The sequence below is a fragment of the Artemia sp. Qi Xiang Cuo genome, chromosome 18 (genome assembly GCF_049724085.1).
Source record: "Artemia sp. Qi Xiang Cuo chromosome 18, ASM4972408v1, whole genome shotgun sequence".
NCBI classification, from domain to species: Eukaryota; Metazoa; Arthropoda; class Branchiopoda; order Anostraca; family Artemiidae; genus Artemia; species Artemia sp. Qi Xiang Cuo.
Genome location: NC_142811.1, coordinates 22470533 through 22493486, shown reverse-complemented (window position 1 = coordinate 22493486; position 22954 = coordinate 22470533). Strand labels below are relative to the sequence as shown.

Sequence of the window (22954 nt, the reverse complement as noted above, 5' to 3'; positions counted from 1 at the left end):
TGGGAATTCCTATACACGCAAGCAAATAACTGAGTTATTTTTATGTCACAATTTTTCAACTTAAAATCATTCTAATTATAGCATTCCATTCCTCATTCTTTAATTACCCGTGAGGCATTCTTAACCATCGCAATACCTTTACGCAAATATCTTTTCGCAAAAAATTCGCAAATCTCGTAAACTAAAGAAGTAATTACCCTTTTCAAAAACATTAGTCCTTCTATTAATGAACCCATGAAACGAAACCAGTCTGATAGCATCACACAATCTCTCTCCTAGTTCCAAAAATAGAATGCATGTAGCGTTCGTAGTAATAGGTTTAAAAACCTATTAGCCAAGTTAAAAAAAAAAAAAAAAAAAAACCTACTAATCAACTTACAGATGAATGACCACGGATTTAACCTAAAAAAAAACTTGTATATCATGAACTAGAAATCTACGTCAGAAAAACTTGTCCTTAAATTGCGTAAATCTCTTGGCAAAGGTGTAATGCCCCTGTAGAATAGAATTACCTACCAGAAAAACCTGTTTGGTACAGGGGCATCGTAGAATAACAAGATATTTCCTATGTCTGTTAGAATAACATGGTATTTGCTATGTGTCTGTGAGAATAACATGGTATTTGCTATACGTCTGGGAGAATCCAGAAGGCGCATTCTACTTATATATATATATATATATATATATATATATATATATATATATATATATATATATATATATATATATATATATATATATATATATATATATATATATATATATATATATATATATATATATATATATATATATATATATATATATATATATATATATATATATATATATATATATATATATATATATATATTAAATAAATTTTTGAATGCAAAACACTAAAACGAATAAAAATTGCAATGAAGAATCAAGTGAACGAAAAAACTTAGGAAATAATGCAAACAATACTACGACTACTGCCCCAACCCTTTTAAACCCCATAAAGCTATTGCGTTATGTGCACTTTATTGAAAACCAAATATAATAAAAAAAATTCTATTACAATCATAAGATTGAGAAATAAAAACATGATGTCAGATAAGATGTTTATCTAACATTAATTTAAAAAACAAAGTTTTTCCGAGGGAAGTAAAGAGCGAAGTTGAAGCTTAAAACGGACAAAAATTATTACTTCACAGCCTATTTAATGCATATCAATAAAACTAGTTCGAATAAACCAACTAATTATGTTTCCCTATGCTTTTATGATTATACAAAACTAGCGCTTTACTCAAAACACAAAAGTCAAGCATAAGAAACATTATTCTTGATTTAAGAGTCAAAAGTGAGTGGGTAGATTGACAACACTAAACGAATCTATAAATCTTTTCATAGTCTTACACCAGTTGTGACATCAGTAACTTTCAGTATGCAATTAAAATTATCTTAAAAACATAAGCGTAAAACTGAGTATTTTTTAATCACTGCGAAGTAATTGAACAACATACAGAAATATTAGATTGATTTGACGGGTAGCACTTTGGTCTAGCTTGCTATATTGCCAATAGTGGGTAATATACAATATTAAATTGTAATAAATATGTTTTAGTATTGTTCGAAATGAGGATCAAACAAGCCATATTATGAACTCTGGAAATTTGGTTATTTTTCTCTATACAACAGAGGATTTTAAGCTATGATAATATAAATCTAGTCTATAGTCCTAATACTATCAAGATTGCCTCACTTCCAACTTGTGTACAAACTAATCATGACATGTTCTTTTCAGAACCAAAACGAGAGCCAGTCATTGAACTGAGCCATTATGCAGAAGTGATACCAAATTAGTCGTAAAAAAATGGATTGTTGCTTTATCTTAAAAGGAATTGATAATATTTTTATTCTGTAAAAAGTCTCCTTAATTGGTTTGCTTTGACTGTACCAAAACTCCCATATTGTTTTGTGTTTTCGGTAAAGCGTTGGGTTTGTATAATCCTAAAAGCATAGAAAAATATAATTAGTTGGTTTATTTGTACTAGTTTTATTGATATGCATTAAATAGGCTGTGAAGTAATAATTTTTTTCCGTTTTAAGTTTCAAATTCGCTCTTTACTTCCCTCGCGAAAACTTTGTTTTCTTAAGTTAATCTTTGTTCGTTTTTGATTAAAATCTAATGACCGCTGCCATAATCTTTTTTATTTATAAGGAATAATGTATGTTCGTTTTAAGTTTTAATGTCACTTCTTGGTTACAGTTGAAAACTTATTTTTAACATAATTTCTAATTATCACCGATCTAGGGGAGATAAGACATTAACAGCCTTGACAGCTAAGAAAAACTTTCAGTCTATAACATAAAGTTCATTATCCATACTTTACAAAACAATACATATTTTTCGGGAACGTTTGTTTTTCAATGAGCAAAAAGCTGTTTTTACTTGGCCGACTTCGCCTAAAAAAGCCATGATGAAGACAGGGCTTTATAAATCACCTACTGACTAGCAGAACCTAGAAGGCTACTATAAAAAAAGAGAGCTCATTTAAAAACTTGTATTTATACCTTTTTTTTTATACGTTTGACTTGATAGCACATTCCCACAAAATGCACTTTCGGTTGTTTCCCCAACTTTTTTAAATGAAACAAGTGCCTTTTCAATGAAATGAACAAAAAAAGGTGTTTTCAAAACCTAGCCAAGAGCAAACACTAAGCGGTCAAGGACGTCCCTTTCCCCCAATTACCGCCGTTAGAACTAGCACACAGGATTCATAGCAGAGTGAAGTTTGAAGGTTCAGTTCAAAACTGTTGATCATTCGAGCTTAATTTTATGCAGATTTTTAGTTGAAAAGTTTTAAGTTTTAGGTTATCTGTTTTCGCAATAATGTTTTACTTTTAAGAGGAGTAGGCGATTTATAATACTTACCAAGAGGTTCTGGAGGGGGAGTATATGTGAGGGGTTCTTATATACCTCCAGTTAAGGGCTTTGGACCATAATTATTGCAATGGTACCGTTTTATGCTTCCAAACTCTTCCACTTAAGAAGTGGTACCAAAAGTGCCGTTTTTAGTGCTATATGGCATTTTTGAATGGTAAAATTGAGATATGAGTAATAGGTTTAAAATCAGTCTTCCGGGATATGAATTAAAAAGTGAGTACATAAGATTTGCAAAAATAGTGGATTATCTGAAAAGTAATCATAAGAAGGGACAAACCATGATCGAAAAAAAAAAAAATACTATCTGGAATCGAACGCATGATAATCTATTTGAAGTCCAGCGCTGTAGTGACAGAACCACGCCTCTAATAATGTAATTTAATACATTAGTGTTAGTAGGACTTTAATTGCGTAGCTTATTAAGGGGGACTGGAGGAGGAATTTGCAGGAGGTGTTCTTGCAAACCTCCAGTTAAGGGTTTTCGACCACAATTATTACAATGATACCGTTTTATGCTTCCAAGATTTTCCACTTAAGAAGCGGCTCCAAAAATGTAGTTTTCAGTGATATTTCTCACTTACGAATGCTAGAATTGATAAAAAAGCACGTAGATATGAGCAAAAGTTTTCAAATTAGAGAGATGTTTAAGAGCTCATTCAAAAGATATTTCTCATATGTACGTGGTTTATATAAATTTCGCCGTGTGTAAGTGCCATATGGCACGAAAAAAGGTACTATTTCTGCCGTTTCTCGAGGGGTGAGTATAGCGGGCTACCAGAACATCTTAGATAGATTTTAATAGCTCATATAAAAAATAGTGCTCATATTTACGTTCTTCCTATAAATTCCACCATCTGCAAGTTTCAAATACCACTAAAAACGGCACTTTTGGTGCCATGTCTGAAGTGGAAAAGCTAGGGCTTGTGGGCTACCAAAAGTTTTTATATTGATGTCTAATGACTCATTTGAAAACTTTTGCTCATATCTACGCGCTTTTTATCAATTCTAGCATTCGTAAGTGAGAAAAAGCACTGAAAACTACATTTTTGGAGCCGCTTCTTAAGTGGAAAATCTTGGAAGCATAAAACGGTATCATTGTAATAATTGTGGCCCAAAACCCTTAACTGGAGGTTTGCAAGAACACCTCCTGCAAATTCCTCCTCCAGTCCCCCTTAATAAGCTACGCAATTAAAGTCCTACAAATACCAATATATTAAATTACATTATTAGAGGCGTGGTTCTGCCAGTACAGCGCTGGACTTCAAATTAGATTATCATGCGTTCGATTCCAGCTAGGATTTTTTTTTTTCGATCATGGTTTGTCCCTTCTTATGATTACTTTTCAGATATCCCACTATTTTTGCAAATCTTATGTACTCACTTTTTAATTCATATCCCGGGAAGGCTGATTTTAAACCTATTACTCATATCTCAATTTTACCATTCAAAAATGCCATATAACACTAAAAACGGCACTTTTGGTACCACTTCTTAAGTGGAAGAATTTAGAAGCACAAAATGGTACCATTGCAATAATTATGGTCCAAAGTCTTTATAAGGTCCAAAGTCCCAAAGTCCATATAGCACTAAAAACGGCACTTTTGGTACCACTTTTTAAGTTGAAGAGTTTGGAAACATAAAACGGAACCATTGCAATAATTATGGTCAAAAGCCCGTAACTGGAGGTTTGTAAGAACCCCTCACATATACTCCCACTCCAGAACCTCTTAGTAAGTTTCATAAATTGCCTACTCATCTTAAAAGTAAAACATTATCGGTCGGTGATAATTAGAAATTATATTAAAAATAAGTTTTCAACTGAAACCAAGAAGTAACATTAAAACTTAAAACGAACATACATTATTCCGTATAAATAAAAAAGATTATGGCAGCGGTCATTAGATTTTAATCAAAAACGAACAAAGATTAACTTAAGAAAACAAAGTTTTCGCGAGGGAAGTAAAGAGCGAATTTGAAACTTAAAACGGAAAAAAATTATTACTTCACAGCCTATTTAATGCATATCAATAAAACTAGTACAAATAAACCAACTAATTATGTTTTTCTATGCTTTTAGGATTATACAAACCTAACGCTTTACCGAAAACACAAAACAATATGGGAGTTTTGGTACAGTCAAAGCAAACCAATTAAGGAGACTTTTTACAGAATAAAAATATTATTAATTCCTTTTAAGATAAAGCAACAATCCATTTTTTTACGACTAATTTGGTATCACTTCTGCACAATGGCTCAGTTCAATGACTGGATGTCGTTTTATTTCTGAAAAGAACATGTCATGATTAGTTTCTACACAAGTTCGAAGTAAATCCATCTTGATAGTATTAGAGCTATAGATAAGCTTTAGAATGTGTTTCATATCTTGAAATTCTCTGTTGTATAGGGAGAAATCTTATCTTGGTTTGATGTGATTGTTTATTATAATTGTTGTTCTTTGGATTTCCTTTATTCAGTGATAGTATTTTTTACGGTTATTTTAAGTTTGAACTAATATAGTATTTTATTTTTGCGCGTCTTATGTTTTCCCATGGGTCTTTCCTTTTCTTCGAAAACCACTTCAATTCTATTGGGACGACGTGTCTCCCATGTGTAATTTATTTTTTTATTTTTTCCTAGGAGCCATCATATAGAACAGCTGCTCATATAAAGCTGTATAAATGGATCAAAACTGATTGAAGGGCAGTTTCCAATGTTGCCTCAAGTTCCCAATTGCCCCGAGCAGGTTCAGCCAAACATTTCAAGATAGTAATTTTAATATAAATGGCTCAAATTTCCAAAAAGTGTTCCTCTGAAGGGGAAAAAATGTGAACTCCCAGGGGTAAGGACCTAAACTTGTGTAAATAGTCCATTTAGAACAGATGCTTCATTAAAAAGTTTAGTAGAAAGTAGGGCATCTTATACATTGTTTGTATTTCTAGTTAGGGGAGGGAAGATGGATCCTGACTTAGATTTTGAGACTCTTACTCCAAGAGCATGTGCCAAAATTATCCAACTGCTAATGGAGTAGTGGCGTTAAAGATGAATATCACTAAAAAATTGGACACACTGCAACTTGCTGAAATCATAGTCACGAAAGAACTTTCAACCAATATTGTTGTAGAACTCAAAAAAAGGCCCTTGGGTCTTTACCCGCTAAAAGTCCTCCTTCCCGTTTTTTCAAGGATTTCCAATCCGTATGATTAAAGGATCTAAAATGAGATACTTGGGTCAATACCACATTCAAGTACCTCCCAAATTGATTTCGCTAAAATTAATATTTGAGAGTTTCTAAGACTTCTGAACACAATTCAGAGGCTAATTGTGCAATAGATATCCAAAATCAAAATATATAAAATGAATATTTGAGGATGCCCTTATCTTCTCTAACCCCTCCGTTAAATTTTTAAACATAGATATATTTGAACATATATTTGAGTACCCAGACCATACTATTTTATTTAACCAAGCTAGCCTAATTTCGAATGACAAAGGTATTGTTCAGCAATATAGAGAAGCTGTTGAAATTTATAAATACCAACATTTAGGTTTAGCTTTGAACAGGGATTCAGGTGATTTAAGAATAAATGATTCGTATTTCGCTATTCTCGAAAGAGAAGCCGATACTTTAGTAGTCCCTAATATAAACCTTGCACCATATTCCCCATCAAATATTCTAACACGTCAACAACCCCTTAGATCTCAAAGGGCATCTGTAAAAAAATTATTGTTAAGATCAGAAATCTGGTGGCCAAGTTTTCCGATTTATTTAATTGCTGGTTCGTTTGTTTCGCTGAATGAAATTTTATCTTTTATTTCTTCTATTGTGCGTTAGTATCAGGGTTACTGCTCCTAGTGATTTATCACTATTTTTGGTGATTTTTTATGTTGCCAAGTTTTTTTTTTCTAGCTAGTGATTTGTAGTGATTTTCGTTCTAAAACTAGTGATTTTTCCTAAATCTAGTGACTTTTCACCATATAGCGCGTAGATTCATGATTCAATCAAATAAATCATACAAGAAGCTAACTAATAAAAAAAACATAAAATAGGGATTCACTACATTTTCTAATATGTTCCAGATTAGCATTTATGCAAATATAACGCCTTTGAAACTTCCAATTTCCTACCATATGTCCATATCAGATATGACCCCAGAGCGTTATCATCAAGATAATAAGCGAAATAGTTAATTACAAAAATGTTCTATATTTCCTATTTTACAACATTTGCTCAGGTCTAATGTTTGTATTCCTATTTATGTTGTTTTTTTCTCTGTAATCTATCAGTTCTAGATTAGATTTTCCTCTGTTAAAACCTTTAAAAATTGAGTGAATGTTTGATATGACTACACCCTCTACATCTGCAAATAGTACAGAAATGGAGTAATTGAAAGATAAGAAGGTAGGTATGCATTAAATATAGTTTTCTAAATGAAAAAAAAAGAAATCATTGAAAAAATAAACAGGACTTAGTGCTTTTTATAATAGGATTTGTAATATAAATAGATAAATTAAATCGATTGTAGTCTGATGATTGAAGTCGGATGGGTGTAAGGGAGGGGAGGGTATCTACTCTGGGAATGGTCTAATGATTATAATTTTTACTTCTTATGTCTAATCAAAACTCCAGTAGTTCTCCAAATTCTCTTATTTGTAATTGAAACACCTAATAAGCGCAGATAACGTCCTGTTCTTTAAGTTTTTGGATTTATGTGCTCACATATCAAACAGTTTGAGGTAATGAACTGTAAGAATAAAGTTACGAGGCTGAATAGTAACCGAAACTTAAGAAGTGAAGTTTTAACGTCAATCGACATACAGTCGGTTCATTAAGTTGATTTCAGATATACAATATCTATTCAGCTTAGTTTCAACCATAAAAGGCGAAAACACTGTGAAGGTTTTATGTATTTTTGGCAAAGAGAGGAAACGCAAAATAACAGCAGAATAACTTTAAATAAAGTCAAACAATTAGATTTGGTATATCAGATAACCCTACTGTAGACGTTTCAAGCCCCTATCTGCAAAAGTGTTGAAATTTGTATTATTTGCCAGAAGAAAAATCACGGATGCGTGTGAATTTCTTTTTTCCCCATGGGTGATTTTATCGAACCAACGGTTCTAGAACATCGAGAGAGGGCTCATTTGAATGAAAATTGAAATTTTTGGTGTTCCTTTTACTTGACCAAAAAGATAGGACGGCTACAAGCCCCTCTGTTAAGTCCCTTCTTTACCCAAAAATTGTTCGATCAAAAGTTTGAAATAGCCATTTTGTTTAGCATAGTTGAAAGTTTCTAAGACTATACCTTTAGATTCAACATGAACTACACGGCCCCTGAGGATAGGTTTTGGGATGAAAGTATACTAAGGATAATAAGGATAATGTATGATCTATGAAACCCAGTTTCATAGCCACAAAGACAAATAACGGGTGACAGAATGCATTGGACTTGTATAACTTGGGCTATATATTCGCCCATTAAGAGGGTGGGGGTAACACTAGGCTAGGGTATTTTACTCCCACACCCCCCAATGTGCATATATATAGCCCAAATTATAGTATTGCATAAACTATGGTATTATATTTTCGTCATATTTAGGTATGTTTAATTAAGATTATTCTAACTACACTTTATGAGCGTTTTCCGTATAATTAACAACTACCTCTTTTTTCTAAAAAATAAAGAAAACAAACGCCTACTAAAATTTGTGAAGAATGGGACACATTTTTTCCATGGAATCTTAAAAAGCCTATTTTCAAAAATGTCGCTGTTTTCAATTCGGGAGCATGGAGGAAGCTAGGATTTTGTTCCATTCTCTCATAAAGATGCAAAAAGGCATTTCTCAAAATTTCAAGGGTAATTTTTGCTTTGGAAAAAAAACATCGATCTAAAGGTATTTTTCCATATCTCGGGGGGTAATTTTACCCCCTTCCTGTAGGTGTGCCTGTATAGAACATGGTAGAGAAACAAAACAATTACTATTTACAATGATAATGAGTATTAAAATTCTAGCGATTTCTAGTGATTTCTGGTCAATTACCCAGTGGTTTATGTGCTAATTTAGTGATTTTTTTTTTCAAGAATCTAGTGATGTTTTTTCTCACCGGGTGGCAACTCTGGTTAGTATCCGCCAATGGCAGTTAAGAATTTTTGGATTTTGTGCAAATCGCGGATGCTGGCAAATAACGCATTTCATGGTTGTTAGGTATTTGATGTTAATTCTTATAATTTTGTCTTTTATTGAATTTCATTTATTTTTTAATTTTTGGCTGTTTTTTTCATTGCTTTTGTTGGCTTTCTGCGTTTTTTTTTTTATTCACCATTTTCCTTGTTTGTATTATTTTGTTCGCGCTGAAGAAGCGAGGCGGTTGTTCTCTTGAAATATTCGCTTTGTTTGTTTCTTCAGTATCTTCGTTTGGCCTTTAAAAACTCCGTTTTTGATCGTATAAGAATGATAATGCCAGTGGTGGTTCTAGGCCTGGGCAGGGGGGCGGAAAGCTGCCCCCTCAGTTTTCTGACATCTGAAATTAAGTTCCTTTTATTCCATATTTGTAAACTCATATGATACACCCCCCCCCCAGATTTTGCGGCCTAAAACCACTACTGGATGCTGCTGTTACTTGAATACCCAAAAAGCAACAGTTTAATTAACACAGCGTATTACTGCTCAGGGGCATCGTTTGGGGGTGGCAAATCGGGGGGGGGGTAGTTACCCCCCCAATAATGTGGAGAAAAAAAATATTATACATCCCATGCCCTTTGAATATCCAGATGTGGACCTCTCTTGCCCCCCCCCCCCAATAAAACCGCTGGAGATTAGCCCCTGTTACTGCTTAAACTTCTGTCAATTCAAGTTTTTAATAATTAAAAAAAAAATCTTATAAAGGCTTTTGATTGTTACATTAGACAGTCAAATACTGAAAAATTTTACAAATTTTTTTTCTCGATGGAGTATATGTGTAACAATCAATTTAGTTTCACTAGTCTCATACAAGGCCATATCTGAAGGGGTGCTATGGGCTTAGACCCTACTCCCCCGAAATTTTTGACAAACGTGTAAAAATGTAACCAGAATGTATAAAAACAAATTTCTTCTGCATCTCGTAGAGTTTTGTATCCCCCACTCCCACCCTCCACACCGAAAAAAATATCCTCCTCTCGAACAAAAATCCTGGATACGACCTTGGTCTAATATGTAGAAATCCTTATTATTGGCTTCTTCCTTTTGAATCTTTTCTTCTAAAAGACATAGACAATCAGTTTGATAAACTAAATTTTCAACTTAAGCTATTTATTTGTTTTTATTACAAACGACCAACTTTTGGGGGGCTTGACGAGTGGCAATACTACCCTTATTTGAGGTAGTTTCATTTCAGCTTCTAGCAATTTATATTTATTTTTGGTTTAAGCTCTCCGTTCATCATTATTTCTTCTCGTTTGACATCTTCGGGCTTATGTTCCCCACAAAGAATGCGGTTTTAATTTACTACCTTTATAAAAGTCATTAAATATTAGCTTGGCAGTTTTAACAGACATTGAACATAAGAGTAAAAAGATAGTGGTAAGATCAAATTAGATTAGGAATAAAATCAAATTGTAGCCAAACCAATAAATTATACTTACTTGATAGTACCACAACGTAGATGAAAATCCCAACGACTATTGCTGCTGCCGCCTTTGTTGTCATAATAGTTGGATATCGTAGGGGATATATAATCGAAACATAACGATCTGCTGCCACACCAACGAGCAGTAATAGCGAAGAAATTGTCACAAAAAGGGCGAAAAAGTATCTACACAAGCAAGCCAGTGGTTCACATATATAGCTTACGTCAAAATAAAAGCTGACGTAAAACGGAATGTTAAGTCCAACCATTAGGTCTGCAACTGCCAGTCCTAACACAAAAGTATTTGTTGATGTTCGTAGTGACTCATATTTCATAACAGCTAATATCACAAGCGAATTTCCAAGGATTGAACATATTGCTATCACTGCATGAGTAGCTGCTAAGTATGGCGTGAGTGGGTCCCAGCCTGCCAATGAACAGGGGTTGCTAATGTTGGAGTCGTGCTTCAAACACATCCGTAACAGACTAAATTTGAAGCAAGAGCTAAATCATGATACGCCTGAAAAATAAGATGATCTATTTTATTTCAAGACGGTTTAATGGTGAAGTATTATGAAGACAGCTAAGTAAAATAGCATGCCGGATGACAGGTATGGAACATAAAAGACGTGGTAGATACAATTTTGTGAGGCCTGGTGAAAAAATTTTTTGTTCCCTTCCATAAATTCGATCTGGGTTTCGACCGAGTTCTAAGACAAAAAAAGGGCATACTTACCAAGCTACAAATAAAACTATCATCTTTTAATGAAACCTTGCTGTATGCCATGCCTATAATGAGGAACACTCGCTTGCCTTCGGGCATAAAAAAAAGTTCTAATTGGAAACAAAGTTATTCTGGTTGCAAAATCACACTGGAAAAATAATTATATAAACAAGGTTTCTTTTAAAGTTACCTAGATTAAATTTGAAATCTGGAGGCAGCGTTGCTAACATGCCTTATTCTTTACATTTAGTATTATGTCCTTGGAAATGCGGTTGATCAGTCCCAAGTTCTGATAAGGCTTTGTGGTACATATTTTTCCAAATTGTATTGATATAGTACCCTATAATATGAGCACATTGGACGGTAGAATACTGTTTTTAATGTCTCATTTGGTTATCAAGATACTTATAGGCTTCTCGATTTTCTTTTAAAACTCGCTGTTTAAAATTTTATAGCTTTCAAAAGTACTTTAAAAATGTAACGTATGAAATCAAAATTGTATTGCTGCGTTTTAAAGGCCCCTTTAAAAAAAAAACAATTAACTTGTCAAAAATAAAATTGCAAAACTGGACATAATAATTTTCCCTCTTTTATAAAGTTACAATATTTTTAAAATAGCCGAAATTTAATCTCACTGTTATTCTCTCCTTTGTCATAGCTACTACCAATGATTTTGTTTGTTTGAACCTAAACTTTTGAAACATTTTGCTACCATTGATTTATAAGTTTTGTGAAATGGCGGTCTAAACTGATGTTCTGCATACGCTACCTTGAATCTATGGATGCCTTTTTGTTTGATTATATTATTAAAAAAAACGTTAAAAAAGACATTGAGACGTGTGATTTTTCCTTTTTTTGATAGGTAAAAAGAAACCCATTCCACTCCTTCCTTAACACACCTCAATTAAAATGAAACACTTAATTTAATGATTTAATACCAATTTCATCTATCAACTACGCATCCTATTATAATAATCATTAAAATCGTATTTAGAAAACAATTCGCTCATCAACAGCCTTTTAAATTCACTTAAATTACTATCCTCAAAATTCTCATTCAACAAATTCCATAACTTAGCCCCTCTAAAAACAAGAAAACACCCTGACCTATACGTAACCAAATTATTAATATAAGTTTTATTCATTAACCTTGTGCTCCAATGAAAGAATCATATTTTGTTATGATGTAAATGGGTTATTTCTCAATTAATGCTACTACAAACTCATTGCACCACCAATCCGTCTAGAGACAAATACATCTCTTTACGCTCCTGCACCGACCCAGTCTATTCAAAACTTCACTCTTCAGCCCCTCCTTTAAAGTTGCTATTTTTTTTTTGGATGCCTCAAAAAGGGATTATCAAACAGTTCGTGGTAACAAACTGTAAATAAGGAGCGACAAGGCTCAAAAGAAACCGATACTCTAACACCGAAATTTTGTTATCAATTTATATATCAAAAGAATTTGCATATGATGATGATTCCAAATATATCATATACTTTAAGTTTAGTATTACCCATCAAAGGCCACGAGTCTGAGAAAATTTGATAAATTTTCGAAAAAGAAACACCCTCTAAAAGTTAAAGAATCTCAAATTATCAAAAGTCAATCTTGAGCGTAAAATACTGGATATTGAGGATGGGTCAGTCCCCTCATATACGGAATAATTTCTACTTGTTTTAAGTTTTAATGTTGCTCCTTACTTTCAGTTGAAAAACTTGCTTTTTTATTTAATAAAAAAATAGTTGCCGAGCTACTGGAATATACAAATCAAAATAAGAAAATAGTTTGACAGAATATAAAAAGGGATGAATTACAATTCATCCATAATTTAAGATTTAACCGAATGGTCAGTTTGTAAAGTTTAAAACTTGAGACCACATTTCTGAGTTCTATTGCGCTTGCTTTAAATTCTACAAGTGAAAAATTGAAATATTTCTTGCAATACCCTTAACCTGTTACTATTTTTACACAAGTCTCGCGTACAAATTTGGAAGCCCTTTTCAGTAAGTTAAAAACTAAACAAATACCCGAGAAATCGAGGTCATTCAATTTTGATGTTTAGTTCTAACTTAAGTATGTTCGCTGTGGAAATCCGTTTCAGACATCAGGAAAATATCAATAGAAGAAAAAAATAATAGAAAATGTATGGTTAAAAAATTCAATTTCGATGTTTAGTTCATACTTAAGAATGTTCGCTCTGGATATCCGTTCCAGAAAACAGAAAAATGTCAATAGAAGAAAAAAATTATAGAAAATGTATGGTTAAAAAAATTCAATTTCGATCTTTAGTTCATACTTAAAAATTTTTCGCTGTGGAAATCCATTCCAGACATCAGAAAAATGTCAATAGAAGAAAAAAATAATGAAAATGTATGGTTAAAAAATTCAATTTCGATGTTTAGTTCATACCTAAGAATGTTCGCTGTGGAAATCCGTTCCAGACATCAGAAAAATGTCAATAGACGAAAAAAATAACAGAAAATGTATGGTTAAAAAAAAAAAAAATCAATTTCGATGTTTAGTTCATTCTTAAGAATGTTCGCATTGAAAATTCGTTCTAGACATCAGAAAAATGTCAATAGAAGAAAAAAATAATAGAAAAAATATGGTTAAAAAAATCGTAACACCTACAACTCACCCCGCCCTCTGTTTGGAAAAAACAAGAATAAACAATTTACATCTATCATTGAAGATTTTCATTTCCACCAAAATTGGTTTGTAAAAGTATTTGTGCTTCTGGTTACAAATTGGAGGCTAATATTAATGCATAGATGTTCAAAATTAAAACATGTCAAGCATATACTTCAAAAATTGTAGCCATGGTCATGCCATACCTTTCTGAATTGTGACTGGTGCAATGGCTTTCATTCTTTGTAATTGGAGGGTTCAAGTTGTCCGTATTGATTATAAATTTGTCCTTGAATTTCTTAAGACTATGGTTTGACTGCTTCTTTTCCATACTAACCATTAGAAATCATTAAGATTGCATTGCCAATATTTTAAATCCTTTACCTCCGGCATGACCAATCCACATTTGTATCTCTGTTAACTTACTATAGGTATTAAAGAAGCAATGTTTTTCAATGATTAAACGTTCATTGTTACTCGTCGGCTATTGAAAAGACATTCAAGAATTACGGTCAGGTTAGATCTAAAAAAAAAATGGTTTCATTGCTGCAAACATATGATGGCTGATAGTGGTGATACATTGCATTGGACTTAGACAGAATGTATCGGACTTGTATAATTTTGGCTATATATTTACACATTAGGGTTTGGGATGGGGATTAGATTAGGTTACATTAGGTTGGGTTATGTTTCCATAATTTACAACTACCCGTTCATTAACAACTACCATAATAGCAACTACCCGTTCATTACTAAAAATCATCATGTAACAATATGAATATCCTGAATCAAGTTACACCAAGTACATATTTCACAAATGCCGTTTAATTTCTATTGAAGTAGAAATTAAGGACTACCGAACTTGCTGATTAAACTTCTACTCTACTCTTTAATATATTTAGTTTTTTTTTTGTGGAAGGTTAAAAATTGGTAAATTACATAAGAAACTAAATAGCAGTCAGAATATTAATTTATCCGATATAATTACTGAGCTTGTTAAAGAAAAATTGATATCGTTCACAAGTCATAGATTAATAAAAGTGTGTACTATATTGAATTTAAGTGAAAATATGGATACAGAATTACCAGACTGATAGAATAACACTCTTCTGACAATGATAAAGAACAAATAATATACAGAGGCTCGGCAACGAAACAAAAATGTATGAACTTCTTTCAAAGAAGATTAATACAAAATGTAAATACGTTAATCCTAAAGTCAAAAACCTCTTCACTCTTTTTCCGTTTCCCAAAATATTTACTATGTTTACCCCGTGGCCATAGAAATACGCCAGTATTTAAAACAAAATCATAGACACTGAACTAGCTATCTCTCGGGCTATTGAAAAACAGCATAAAGTAGCTTATCACAAATTCGGCCCCTTACAGTACGGTATTTTTGCTCTTCTATTTTGGAGCTCATTTTGTGCTGTTGTACATATTTTCTGTTTTGTTTCTGAGGTGTGTTTCATTTTATTGGTTATTTGTTCTTCTTTTAAAGTGATCAATTAAAAAAAAAAAAAAAAAAATAAGTTTTTCAAAGAAAAGGGAAGAGCCGTTAAGACGAACACAAATAAAGTCCTATAATAATTCTAAGTTAAAAGGCCAGAAACTACTGCCAGTGAATAATTGAAACCAAAAACAAACAAAAATAAAATTAATAATCATATCAAATATAAGCATAACATGTAGGACACTGTTATAGATGAATAAATGAATCTTGAAACAATTAAAAAATCAAAATGAATACTGAAGTTAAACTTAAAACGAAAAGAAATTACTGCACACAGTTGTGCTATAGCCCCCCCGCCCCCGGTACTAACCGTAAACTTTCTAACGTCCATTCCGTGTCATTTACGTTTCTTGAAAACTGTACATAGACCTGTTTTTTAAAAGTGTGCTTCAATTTCAAGAAAGAGTGATGAAAAATAAAAAACTAAATCGCAATAATAATAAAGATGACTGGAAAAAGAAACTAATGAAAAAGAACTGAACGTTTAAAATACAATAATATTAATCCCTGAAATTCTCTGCAATTCGAATTTCAAGATTTTATTTAACAGTATTTTTTAAATGTTATAGTTGTAAGAGTTCAGTTGAAAATACATCTTGTTTAGAGTATAGTGCAAATGGCACAATGGACTTCAGAAGGTTTCAAACAGTTCATGGTAACGAACTGTAAGTAAGGAGCGACCCGGCCCAATAGTAGCCGAAACTCTAAAAACTGGAATTTTGATATCAATAGATACATCAATAGAATCAAATTTTTGTGCTGATTTAAAATATATCGCTTTTATTGAATTTAGTCTTACCCATTAAAAGTTACGTGCCTGAGAAAAATTTGCCTTATTTTCGAAAACAGGGGAAAACAGTCCCTAAAAGTAATAAAACTTTAATGAAAATCATACCGTCAGATTCATCGTATCAGAGAATCCTATTAAAGAAGTTTTAAGTTCCTATCTGCAAAAATGTGGAATTTTGTATTTTTTTGCCAGAAATAAGATCACGAATGAGTGTTTATTTGTTGTTGTTTTTTTTGTGTTTTTTTTCCCAGGAGTTATCGTATCGATCCATTAGTCCCAGAATATCGTGAAAGGGCTCATTCAAACGGAAATTAAAACTTCTAGTGCCCTTTTTGAGTGACCAAAAAAATGAAGAGTAACTTGGCCCCCTCCCGCACTCATTTTTTCCTGAAGTCCCCAAATCAAATTTTGGAGAGAGCCATTTTGTTCAGGATAGTCAAAAATCTAATAAATATGTCTTTGAAGATGACTTAATCCCCCACAGCTTCCAGGGGAAGGGCTGCAAGTTACGAACTTAGCCCGTTATTTACATATAGTATTGGTTAATGGGAAGTTTACAGACGTCTCAGGAGGTTTTTTTTCTAGTGGGGGGGCGGAGGAGGGGGTTGCGTGGAAGAATCTTTCCATAGAGGATGTTTCCTTCGGGGAAGGGACATTTCTATGAAGGGGGCACCGGATACCCCAGCATTATTTAAAAACGATCAGAAATTAAATAAAAAACAAGTTTTTTCAACTGAAAGTAAGGAGCAACATTAAAACTTAAAACGAACAGAAATTATTACGTATATGACGGGGTTCGCCCCCTACTCAATACCTCGCCCTTGGCGCTAAAGTTTTTTTTTTACTACTTTCAAAAGAGCTATCTATTCTAATTAACCGGCCTTTGTGATTCAGGGGTTTGTGATTCGAACAAAATTCGAACTTTAGCATAAAGAGCGAGGTATTCACTAGGGGACAAGCTCCCAAATATACATAGTAAATACATACGAATATAGAAGTTCGTTACGTAAGTTAATTCTTAAGTTACGTCGGAACAAAACTTCGAGAAAGCCACTTAGCCAAAAAAAGTAAAATTAGCATGCAAATTTCGCTTTAATTATTCATGTACAGTGAGCCAAAATCAAAGCTACATTAATTTAAAAACGTTCAGAAATTAAATTGAAAAAAAAGTTCTTTTAACTGAAAGTTAGGAGCGACATTAAAATTTAAAACGAAAAGAAATTATTCTATATATGAAAGGGGCTGTCCCCTCCTCAACGCCTCGCTCTTTACGCTAAAGTTTTTTTTATTGTTTTAATAAATAATTTTGTAAGACAGAGTCAAACTTTAGCGTAAAGAGCGAGGCATTGAGGAGGGGATAGCCCCTTTTATGTACGGAATAATTCCTGTTCGCTTTAAGTTTCAATGTCGGTCCTTACTTTCAGTTGAAAAAAACTTTAAGTTTTTTTTTTCAATTTAATACAGTTAGGAGTGGGAGTAGCCAAACTCCTGTATGTCGTAATTTCTGTTCATTTTAAGCTCGATTTGAGTGTCTTTTACTTGTTTTAGGGCTTAACTGTTGAGTTGTATCAGTAATTGTTAACTTCATAATCGATGCGAATATTTATTTTCATTTCTGTTTGTTTTGAGTTTCAACTATTCATTGACAGTAATCCCTTGTCATTTTAAGGCTGAATTGTTATTATAGGATTTTATTTGTTTTTGTCTTAAGTTTTAAATGAATTTTTACTTTTCTTTGAAAAAACTTCTACCCGGAAAGTTTATTTTGGATTAATTTGTATTCGTTTTGATTGCCAAAGTTTTATCCATAGTCAGTATAATGAATGTTTCTCCAGTTTTCAGGTTTTCCGCTTAAAAATTGAAATATCGGAATTCTTAAGTTGCATAAGGTGATCTGAGCGTTGTCTCTGATTTCACTCAATATAATTGTTTTATAAATTTCGTTCAATTTGAAGTCAGAGCTTGAAATTGTTCTTGAACTAAGATTTTGATTCAGCAGTAATTTCTAGATAATATACTCGAGAGAATCCTCCTGGGAGAATGCTCAAAAAATTACATGTGAATGTATAAAAGGGTATCACGTGGAAAAGTTGTCATTCTGAAAAACTTGATGAATATAATGTCATTTTGTTGACTTCACCTTCTCTCTCAAAGTTTACTGAAAGTTCTAACTTAATATCCTAGCCACCCTTAAAATATTTTGAACACGCCTTTTTGACAACCTGAACACATATAGTATGTATTTATTTCAATATCTCCCTCAACATTCCCTGAAAATTTTGACTTTACACCCTTCCCGATCCTGATTGCCGATCCCGATTGCACTGTATGCAGCCGGTATGCACATTGCAGGTAATATTTTGATCAACATTTACCTCAATATCATCCTCAATATCCCTTTAAAGCTTCAACTAAGTACTATTTGCCGTTCCAGAGATATTGAAAAAAAAACCTTTCAACAATTGGGATGCATATAGTGTCTTTTGACTGAATTCAACATCCCCCACAACATTCCCTTGAAGTTTCAATTTATTACCCTTAACTGCTCCTGAGATATTGCAGATATTCCATTTTGACAACCTGGATACAAAAGTTGTTTTTTGATTTAGTTTTACATCTCAACCGATATTTCCTGAGAGATTCAATTTAATAACCTTAGCCTTTCCTGAGATGTATAATGTGTGATGTGCTAGCTGAATGAAGCTTCCCTGGAATGATTCTAAAACCATAACTAGCGTGTAGGAAAGTTTTGTGAAGGTTGTACTTCCCCCTCTTCTCAAATATTAGGGCTTTAAGAATTTTGAGAGAAAAGTAAAACTCGCTTTTTCAAAAGCTTAGCTTTGATTAACCACCTTTTGGTTTGCAATTCTAGGCAAAGTGGTTTTTGGAATTAGAGTCACAGTCTTTAAGCCCAATTAAAGAAGTAAATCATTATCCAAATTGGGACCAAAGCTCAACTAGTCCAGTAAACATAATTAGTAAATTGCACAATTAGTAACACACCTAATCTTTCTTAAAAATAATTTCAAGAAATCACCTTGGCTATTATTTAAGTGTAAACTATTTCTCAGAAATATTTAAAGATTAATATTCACAGCATGACGTTAAATCCATGACTGAGTGATCAACACTTTCCTACCATCCACAAATTAAGAGCCTTTTTCTGCATAAATATATCTCTCTATGCTCTATTCATGCTCTATACAAGGCGAATGAAAAGCTTGTATACTTTACATAATAATCTTTTAAAGCGTGATCATATTGACACCATAACCATATTTTTTAGGCATGCCAATCTGAAGTTTATTTGATTGTCAAGGTGTGGTAATTATGTGATTCAGTTTGGAACTACGTGTATCTTATCTTGTATAAGACTTGGGCAGCGGGAGAAATTTTTTCTACCTAACCGCAAATTAAGCCTTCTCTCTCCATCTTTGGCTCTCTTTTTATGTTTGGCCATACAATTTAATACAAGATAAGATATATTTTTCCAAAAAAGAAATAGAATCATGAAACCAAAACAAAGAATGAAACTATCCTTAGAGCAAAGGCCCCTTGGCCGTGAGGAAAACATATATACTATTAAAACACAATTTCATAAACAGTAATTAAAGAAATTGAGAAAAAGGGGGGGGGGAGCGAGAGATATCATCTTCGTATACAGGTATTATCTACACAGTTGTGTAAATTACATAGTTGTGTAAGTTTCTTCGTTTAGGGATTAAACGTAGGGAATCATGTTTGAGGGGATAACCTGTTACTGTTTTTTAGGATTTGAATTTTACTATGATTAGTGTTTGTTGGTTAAAAGGTTGTACATTGGTGTATTTCTTTTTTGTCGTTTTGTTGTTCTTTTTTCTTTTTTTTTCTTTTTATTATCTAAAGTTGTATTTTGTTCCTGAGCTTTGTTTGTAGAATTTATTATGTGTTGCTATGGCCCACAGGCTTTTTGCAATAAATCTTATCGTATCTTATCTACAGGATTTCAGACTTTGAGGTCTAAACCTAATTTTGGTGCTTTTTGACACCGAAGGAGAAGAAATATTTTGGCTGGGGGTTCAGAGGTTTTTTTTTATTGCTTTTTTATTTTAATGGCAGAGCTAAGGGATTTTAAAGTGCGGAAAAATTTAAGCTGAAACATTCAAGAATGTTTGCTAAATTACAATTCTAACCTAAACTCAAGCAGTTACCAGTTCTTTTTTTAAAGCATAAATAATTTCTCACTAATGATTTTACAGAAATTTTTCTTAATAAACCTCCCAAATCCAGACTAAATCCTGACTCGCTACAAAATTGACCAAATCAGAAGCTGTGGAATTTCAGGGACGTGATGCCCAAAGTCCAAGCTGCGGATGGACTTGGTACAACATGACCCTGACTTGGTACAAAAACGAGTGTGCATTAAAAATCACTTCTCCAATCATTGTACGATATTAGTTAAATGCGTTTGAAACTTATTGATAACGAACCATGGTCCAAGGAAACTTAGAACTAGAAATTTTCCAAAGCGTGTATCATTTCGAGCCCAACTTCCGTATGTACAAAGTAGTCAAATCCGCTTGTATTTCATGGGCACATGGCTATAGTCAAGCAGACTCTCTCCAAGAAGTGTTCAGCTGCTGATTCCTTCTAGTCAAGCAGTTGTACGGTTCACAATTTCAAAAGTCTGTTATTCTCCTATTTTCTGTTAGTTTTGAGCTTTCCCTGGTACTTCATTAAAATTATGTTCATTTTACGTTTCTTTGATTCAATCTTTGGAATTCATATTCGTTTTAAACTTTATTAGGTTTCTCGGTTTTATTTCTGTTTTTTTATATAATTAAATCATTCATAGTACGTTTCTTCTAAAGTTCCGTTTTTTAAAGTTTATTATAACACTATATTTCTGTCCCTCTTGGGTTTTTATTTCGCTCTTTATTTTTCTTCGTAAAGCTTTTTTTTCTACTTTAAGCTTTTTTCCTGGCTAAGTGGACGTGCGCTGGGTTGAGAATACTTTGTCCCAAGGGGCACGGGAGTAGAAGGGGGGTAAAGGTCCCACGATTACACCACCCCTTCGAATCCCGATCCGGACACTTTTTTTTAAAACTCCCACGATCACCACGTGGTTTATGGTCCTAATATGGGCATAGAGTCCCTAGGGGAAATTGATTGCGTAATCGATTGGGAATTTGGAACACCTGTGCTGTCAGTCATTAATCAAATTGTTTCCAGGCAAAGTTTAATAATGTCTGACAGGTACTGTCAACATTTCTCCAAACCACGTGGTCCTGTCAGCATTTTTAATGCTGACGGGGCACCAAATATGGGCATGGAATCCCCTGGGAAATTGATTGCGTAATCGATTGGGAATTTGGAACACCTGTGCTGTCAGTCATTAATCAAATTGTTTCCAGGCAAAGTTTAATAATGTCTGAAAGGTACTGTCAACATTTCTCCAGAAATAGATCCAAGTCATTAATGTCTTTGCCTCGGAAACAACTCTTTTGGTCGAACTCCAAAGATATTAATAACCAAATGCCATGGAAACAGTTCTCCAAGAAATATCTTAGCGATGAATTGTTTTAGCGTGGGAATCAGGTTTCTTATTAATTTGAAATGCGTTAGCGCAGAGATGCCAAAAACAAAAGGAACACGCTGAAATTACGTTTAGGGATTATTTGGGCGAAACTGTTTTAGACAGGTTATGGAACTATTTCGGCGAAACAGTTAGAGACATTCTAAAAGATGATTATAGAAGAGAATTTGAGGGTGAAACTCTGTGGTCGTTATAATACACAAGTTCCATTGAACAGTCTCATGAGGTCCTCTACCCCAACCCCAATGGGTTCCGATCCCCCTACCCCAACCCCAAAGGGTTCCAATCCCTCTACCCCAACCCCAAAGGGTTCCGATCCCCACCACCCCAACCCCCAAGGAAGCGCTCGGTCCTCAAAGGTCCCCCCAGCTCTCAAAGAGACCCCGCCCCCCCAACGCTCTCCTCAGACCCTCAAAGGCCCTTACTTGGTCCTCAAGTGCCCCCCCAGCTCCCCTAGAGCACCCGCCCCCCAAACGCCCGCCTCAGACCCTCCAACGCCCTCCCCTGGTCCTCACGGGCCCCCCAGCCCCCCCACCGGCCCCCGCACCCCCAAGGCTCTCCGCAGACCCTCAAAGGCCCTCAACCGGTCCCCAAAGGTCCACCGGACCCCCAAGACCCACCCGGACCCCAAAAGCCCTCCCCCCAGTCCTCAAAGGTCCCCCGGGACCGAGAAGCACCGCGGGCCAGGAAAGCACCGCATGGGGATGCGCCGCGGGTCGGAGGAAGCGCCGCAGGGGATGCGCCGCAGGGAGGCGCCGCAGTGATGCGCCGCATGGAGGCGCCGCAGGGATGCGCCACAGGAATGTACTATAGGAATATGCCGCAATGGTTCACAGCAAAAAGTAATTTGACCCGTACCAATTTCGAACGGTGCTCCGCACCCCGCACGCGTCAGACCCCAAAGGCCCTCCCCTGGGTCGCCCAGGTCCCCCGGGCTCCACAAGTGCTCCCCGGCCCCCAAGCGTCTCCCGGAACCCCCCCCCTACTCCCCCTGTCCTCCATGGTACACAGGGCCCCCAACAGACCCCCCCATTCTCAGGGGCCCCGGATCCCCAAACGCCCTCCCTGGGTCCCAAAGGCCCTCCCCCGGTCCCCATACATGAACACAAAAACTTACACACACACAAAAACTTACACACACACAAAAAAACGTACAAACACACAAGAAAACTCACACACACACACGAAAACTTACACACACAC

The 22954-nt window shown here is 34.4% G+C and overlaps 1 protein-coding gene across 1 annotated transcript in view; it reads right to left on the bottom strand.

The window, feature by feature from the left end:
• LOC148941332 (octopamine receptor beta-2R-like) overlaps positions 1-19286 on the bottom strand; it is a 219701-nt gene extending 200415 nt beyond the window's left edge. The window contains exons 1-2 of the mRNA XM_089104149.1: positions 19214-19286; positions 10534-11037 (exon numbers count right to left, since the gene is read on the bottom strand). Of these exons, the coding sequence (XP_088960275.1) occupies positions 10534-10993 (460 nt within the window). The 5' untranslated portion in view covers positions 10994-11037; positions 19214-19286. The remainder of the gene's footprint in view (positions 1-10533; positions 11038-19213) is intronic.
• Between the last annotated feature and the right edge of the window lie 3668 nt (positions 19287-22954).